At 37.1% G+C, this 6,918-nt stretch overlaps 1 protein-coding gene across 1 annotated transcript; it reads right to left on the bottom strand.

Annotated features, from left to right (window-relative positions):
* Positions 1 to 434: 434 nt before the first annotated feature.
* Positions 435 to 6,303, bottom strand: LOC143876779 (uncharacterized). Its single transcript, XM_077378470.1, has 9 exons — positions 6,165 to 6,303; positions 5,732 to 5,805; positions 5,568 to 5,647; positions 5,064 to 5,225; positions 4,867 to 4,962; positions 4,278 to 4,430; positions 4,081 to 4,176; positions 767 to 845; positions 435 to 657 (listed from the first exon to the last, which is right to left on the bottom strand). The coding sequence occupies exons 2-8, from the start codon at positions 5,787 to 5,789 to the stop codon at positions 813 to 815; spliced, it is 678 nt and encodes a 225-aa protein (XP_077234585.1). The 5' UTR covers positions 5,790 to 5,805; positions 6,165 to 6,303; the 3' UTR covers positions 435 to 657; positions 767 to 812.
* Positions 6,304 to 6,918: the final 615 nt, after the last annotated feature.

Raw genomic sequence — 6,918 nt, forward strand, 5'->3', positions numbered from 1 at the left:
GAAATTGAAAACATTCATCATGAGTTATTAGGACTTTGCAGATCCCAAAACCATAATCTAAAGCTAAAATTTCAAATTTTGCTAAGAAACAAGAAGCTTAATGGTTTTGTTAGTAAAACTAAAAGAGTATGTACCATGCATATTACTTTTTTTTAACGGTGCCATCCATATTACTAATAGAGGAGCATAGACAATGCAAATATGGTGGGCCATCCTTGATAAGCATATTAATAGGACAATGGAGCCCACATGGAAGTAGTCGAAACAACTGAAGAATAGCAAATTCAGATGCTATGCACATGGATCGCAATTTAAAATGTGCCCCCTTCAACACAGGGCCTGATAAAGAAACACACCACAAGGCGTATTTTAGACAGATCTCGTGATTAAAATCAACAACGAGATGTCATTTTTAACTTCACTACTAATCGATAAGCATAAACGCTACACCATTTTTAACTTCATTGATGATAAAAGCGAGCTTAAAGTTTTCAAAAGACAAATATATTGTGCTTAGAGTCGACAAATTTCATACATATCTCACAATTGTGTTGCAGACACAATATAAAAGCTTTGAAATTCATCCCATAGCACAACTAACAGAGCTTTAACGAATTTATTCTCTATGTATCCGCCACAGCGTCAAAACCTAACAAGCTATCACACACACACAAAAAGAATTATGATTCATGTCTTAAAAATTAAATGAAAGACTCTAAAAATTAGAAGAGACTGATATTCAGAAAGTTGAGAATGGATTAAATACTTGGTACAACAAGTTTCGCCGAATGTTGCCATTCAAACTCGAAATATCAATCACTTTCAAACGACGTATTCGAGGGCGCCTGTTAGTGTAGAGAAAAGGAATCAAACAATCAGTTACTTAGGGACTAAATCTCTGAAAATATAGCTTTGTGCAAAGTGTTGGGCATTCAGCATATATTAAAATGTCAGCATGTTCAAGCTAGTATTTCTCTTCTTGTTCCTTCTATTCAGTGCCAAAATAAAAATAACAGCACTAGGGCACTAGGGGTCTGAAAGCTAAACGGTTTCCCCAAAGAAAACATTTCTAGTAGAGAAGTGAACTGAAATGGATCCCAACAACATCCAATGCAAGTCCTGCTTTTATTATTTGTGCATTTACCAGAAAAGACAAAACCAAAGAGAACATCAGATACAATCATACTTGTCAACCCGTGACTTGATTTCTTAATTTTATGACTCGTGACTAGACTTAACTCCTCGTAAGAGTTTTTGACAAGAAAAAAATTTAGTAGAGAAAATATAACTATATATACATGTCGAAAGATGAAGCATGTAAAAAATATAACCCAATAGCACATAGATAAACCCCTAAGCCAAAAGTATAAATAATTATATGCTTGTAACTTGCATGCACAAAAATAATTAAGTTCTAAGTTCATTCAAAGTTTTCAACAATCAAAATAGGAAAGCCCAAGCCTAGTGACTCGACTCGACTCATAAATGCATATTTTTTTTTTGAGTCGACTCTCAATGACTCCTTCGAGTTACTAGGCGACTCGGATGAGTCTTCAATAGAGGCAAGTCACCCATGCTACTCGCCTCGAAAGCCCAATGAATCAACTCGACTCCTAGGCCTCGTAAGAGTTTGACAACTATGGATAGAGTCTTCATTCTCCGAATATTGTGTCTAGGGGAGGTAGGTTGGTATTCATTAAGGCAGTATTGGCCAATTTGCCTATATATTTTATGTCTCTTTTCATGTGCCCGGTTAGTGTTGCCTTACGTATTGAAAAGATCCAGCGTAGATTTTTGTGGGGTGGGAATGAGGAGAAGAAAGGCATCTCTTTGGTAAACTGGAGGGATGTATGTGTACCTATAAAGTTTGGACGTTTGGGCATTAGGAGGTTTAGGGAGTTTAACCATGCCTTATTGGGGAAATTGTTGTGGAGATTTGGGGAAGAGCAGTCTAATTTATGGGCTAAGGTGATTTGTAGTAAGTATGGCTGTATTCCGGGTGGGTGGGAATTAAAGGATGAATATAAGAAAAAGGGGTTGACTGCGTGGAGAGATATCTTGAAATTAGCTTGCTCCTTTAATCTAAAGGTGAGGTTCAGGGTCTATGGTGGTGATAGAATTAAGTTTTGGAGTGATTTGTGGTGTGAAGATGAGCAGTTAAGGATCTTGTTCCCTAGGCTGTATCGGGTGGCTGTTAACAAAGAAGCCTTAGTTTGTGAATGTTTTGATCGTAGTAGTGGTAAGTTGATATGGTGTCCTGCCTTTAGAAGAATCCTTTTTGAGTGGGAAAGTGAGGACGAATCTCGGTTGTGGCGGCTCCTTAATAAGTGCTATGTAAAACGTGGGGGTGAAGATAAAAGAATATGGACAATGGAATCATCCGGCATTTTCTCTGTCAAATCTTTTTATAATGGTTTGATGCCTCCTTCTGTTCCTGCATTTTCAGCAAAGGTATGAAAATTTCATTGCCCACCTCGGGTTAGTATCTTCGGTTGGGCCGTTTGTTGTCAAAGGATACAAACCATTAACTTCTTGAGAAACCGTGGGATGTTGCTAATTGATCACTGCCCTCTTTGTCTTAATGATGGGGAATCTGTGGATCATTTGTTCATGCACTGTTCTTTTACCAGGATCATATGGAGATGTATCTTTCTGAGGTTTGGAATCACTTGGGTCTTCCCAAGAACTATTCAGAATCTTTTGAGTATTTGGGGGTTTGTGCCACGAAAAAAGAGAGGGAAATTATTGTGGAATGTGTGTTTGCTAGCTACATGGTGGGTGGTTTGGAAGGAAAGAAACTCTAGGGTGTTTGAGGGTTTGGCCAAATCACCTTATTATTTGTACATGAGGATTATAGCATTGGTCATATCGTGGGTTATATGTCTTCCATCCTTTCTTTTTGTATCGGCCTTTGATCTTTGGGAATATTGGAGGGAAGTGTGCTCTAGTAGTGAGAGAAAAATTAACATAGTCCAAAGATGGGAGCCTCCGTTGCTAGGAATGTTGAAAATCAACTTTGATGGTGCTTGTTTTGGAAACCCGCGTCCAGCGGGGGTGGGGGGTCTTTGTCGTGATGAGTTTGGTGAGATACTTTGGGCTTTTTATGGTCCTATTGGTGTATGTGATTCTTCTGAGACGGAAGTCAAAGCGGCCTATTTTGGGATCAAGAAGTTGAGTAGGGAAGTCTTGGACCATATTATTGTTGAAGGGGATTTATTGAATGTCATTCGGTGGTTGAAGGGTGGTGTAGCTCCTCCGTGGAGATTTTTGGCATTATTTGATGAAATTGAGGATTTTGTTGCGGGTTCGGCTATTGTCTTTAATCACGTTTGGAGGTCGGCAAACGAAAAGGCGGATGTGTTAGCCAAGCAGGGAGTTGGGAGGGAGAGTATTATCTGGTTCGATCATATTCCCCCGTAATATAATTATTTTTGTTGTATCTTTTCTTCTTCTTCCCTGTTTCTTCTTTCTTGTTTTTGTTCTCTGAGCCTTCTCGGGTGTTCCCTTGTCATTTAATACAAATCAATACAAATCGCTATTTCAAAAAAAAAAAAAAAAACAAAATTGGACTGATGCTGACAAGGTATGAGCAACACAAACAGGTGCAGCTCTCACACTTGCTAGCAGAGTTTTCATAACATTGTTGGATTTAAAAATATTTTATTTATCCAAATTTGATACTGAGATCTATGTATGTTGCAATATTTTATAGGACCAAGAGTAGAAAAGTTTGAAGAAAAAGAAATATATGGATGAGAGCAATGGTGAGTATGAAAACCCTCAGTACTCGACTTCAAAATACAAAAAATAAAATACCCTATTATTCTTCATTACGTGATCAAATTACAGCGTGTAAAAGCTAAAAGCAACGTAACATCATCCAAATAGTAGGGAATCACAAAATCATAAAAGCATAAATGATCACCATTAATTCTTATGTTTCTCGTGCTCCTAAACTTGAGTAATTTCCACAAAATAAAGTAACTAAACATAAAAGATCTCTCAACAAGGCCTTTGGCTTTGTCAGAAAGTCAAAACCCATCTATAACAATCTGTAAATTAGTGGCAAAGCCTTCTTACATTGGAGTGAGCTCTCTGCAATGTAGATGTTAGCAACTTGTCTCCAACTATCAATCTCACCCTCTTGATTAACTCTTCTCGCGTTATTATTTTATTCTGGCATAAAATCCAAGTGACTTATAAAAGCTATGGCACAAAGAAATGAAAAGACTTTTACATCGTTGAAATGCATCAATCAATTATTTTATCAAGAATACCTTGAATGCATCATAGTGGAGATCTAGTGCATCCTTGGCGGAGGGAGATATGCTGTTTTGAATTGCAGCTAATAACATTGGTATTGGCATCCATGGTGAAGTAGGAACCTTTACGACCTCTGGTGCAGGAGGAGCACGCCGAGCGTTCCTTACCTATATATTAACAAGGTAAACATGAGAATATAAGTTCCCTGTTGTTTCAGGCTCAATAGATGTCAAAGGACATGAGCAATAAGGGATTCTTAATTCCTACGAAAAGTTGAGGTGAGTAAATTGTAGGGAAAAAAACCCTCAGTACTCGACTTCAAAATACAAAACAATAAAATACCCTATTATTCTTCATTTTGTGGTCAAATTACAGCTTATAAAAAGGCTAAAAGCAACTTAGCATCATCCAAATTATAGGGAATCACAAAATCTTACAATATCACCACTAAAGCTTATGTTTGTCGTGCTCCTAAAACTGAGTAAATTTCAACAAAATAAAGGAACCACATATAAAAGATCTCTCAACAAGGCCTTTTGCTTTGTCAGCAAAGCACAAAATCCATCTCTAACAATATGTAAATTAGTGGCAACGCCTTCTTACATTGGACTGAAGTCTCCGCACTGCAGATATCAACAACCTGTCTCCAGCAACCGACCTCAACCTCCTAATCAACTCTTTCTTTGTTATTATTTTATTCTGTCGTAAAATCCAAGCGATATATAAATGCTATTGCAGAAAGAAATGAAAAGACTTTCAGATCGTTCAAATGCATCAATCAATTAATTTATCAAGAATACCTGGAATCCATAATAGCTGAGATCTAGTGTATCTTTTGCGAAGGGAGATATACTGTTTTCAATTGCTGCAAGCAACACTGGAAATGAAATCCTTACAACCTGTGGTGAAGTGCGAATCTTTACAACCTCTGGTGCTTGAGAGGCAGGCCGACCGTTCCTTACCTGTATATTAACAAGGTAAACATGAGAATAAGTTCACTATTCTTTCAGACTCAGGAGATGGCATAGTACATGAGTACTAAGAGACTCTTAATTTCTACGAATCCGATCAAGGCTCCTCAACTAGATTAAAGCAGGAAAAATCATAAGTGAAGCAAAGTTGAGCTGCAAAAGTAGAAAACTTCTACAAAGGGAAGCTCCCACTTGTTAAGACACCAACTGCTCAAATATAGGTGTTCAAGTGGGTACTCCATATTACACTTAATGTTTTGGATTCAGAAGATCATCTATACCACTATCAAATTCATCAAATATGGGGTGAAACTGTTCAGATTTAGGCTGGACCTGTTTTATGCTCCTCATAATTCTGCAGGCACAATACCATGTGTTGGATACCATTTTCGTGAACATCACAATGATTCGCACTGTAGGAAAACAAAAGAGACAGAATTAGACTTCTCAAGCTAGAAAAAATAGACATGAAAGTAAAAGAATGGACTAAATGGAACCTGAGATAATAATCCTCCAGACGAGAAAGAAGAATGCCATTGCCTTAAGCCACTCCATCTGATAGCTTTGAGTTCTAATAGAAAAATAATAATAAAAAAAGACAGCAACAAAAAGTTGTTAACCGCATACTCTTTAATCCAATACCTCATGCAACTAAAACTTTAAAAACTAGAAAAAAAAATTTAATCCAAGATGGAACGCCAGTTTCAAAAGCTTGAAAAAAAAGGAACAAAAAGAAATCTATATGTTTACAAAACCATAGTCTGCTTTCTCAATCAACGATCGAGAAAGCAGAATATAAAGGAAAATATCGCAAATTTGCAGCCAAACTCTTAGATAGGAAGAGATTGAAGAAAAAATCCAACAGAAATGAAAAAAACAAAAGAAAGAACACAAGAGCACACAGAGATTGCAGGTATTTTTTTTACTTACAATGAAGAACTAAGTAAAACAGCACACAGAGATTGAAGGTAGAATTGAGAAACCTAACAACACTATGAGGATTTTTGTGTATTTGGTGATAGCTCAGAGCCTCAGACGAACATATATATAAGAAAAATAAAGAAGACGAGAAAATATTACGGGATTACAGTAAAAAAGAAACTGCCTAATATAGAAATCTCTCTTGTCGAGTTTAGCCACCGAAAGATGGCTCGGCTCGGCTCCGCTAATGATAGGGCGCTGGACAATTAGTAAATGACGGCCATGTCCTTAATTTTTTATGGTAGAATAGATGAGATTTTATATGGTGTAAGCGCGTATAGTCCAGTACTTTTTCAAAAAGTACTGTACCGCTTAAACCATAGGATGATCCAAATCGTTTGTTTGATGGGCCACAACATAAATAGGTTCTAACCAAAAAATCATGTCCATAGGTTGATCCTAGCCCTCCAATTTATAGAGGAACAGCATGTTATAGAAACCTCTATAGATCAGAGGGCTACGATAATCTTATGGAAAAGATTTTTTCCGGCACAACCTATTTACATTGTGGCCCATCAAACGGACGGTTTGGATCATCCTATGATGTATGCCGTACAGTACTTTTTTGAAAACTTCAGGACTATACCGGCTTACACCCTATAAAATCTCGTAGAATATTATGGGTAGTGAGTCTACAAGGAATTTTTGTCATTTCACGATCAAGAGAGTTAAATTTTCTTTTGTAATTCCTTTTTTGGCTCAA

The sequence above is a fragment of the Tasmannia lanceolata genome, unplaced genomic scaffold (assembly GCF_043159265.1).
Source record: "Tasmannia lanceolata isolate RefF3 unplaced genomic scaffold, GAP_Taslan_0.1 ptg000005l, whole genome shotgun sequence".
NCBI lineage: Eukaryota > Viridiplantae > Streptophyta > Magnoliopsida > Canellales > Winteraceae > Tasmannia > Tasmannia lanceolata.

Bases quoted from the DNA above. Each gene is read 5' to 3' on its own strand.
- LOC143876779 (XM_077378470.1), bottom strand. From the start codon at position 5,789: ATGGAGTGGCTTAAGGCAATGGCATTCTTCTTTCTCGTCTGGAGGATT. The intron at 5,226-5,567 runs GTCCAGCCTAAA...GTTAATATACAG, and splicing joins TTATGAGGAGCATAAAACAG to GTAAGGAACGGTCGGCCTGC. The intron at 4,963-5,063 runs GTATTCTTGATA...ATTTTACGACAG, and splicing joins TCAGCTATTATGGATTCCAG to AATAAAATAATAACAAAGAA.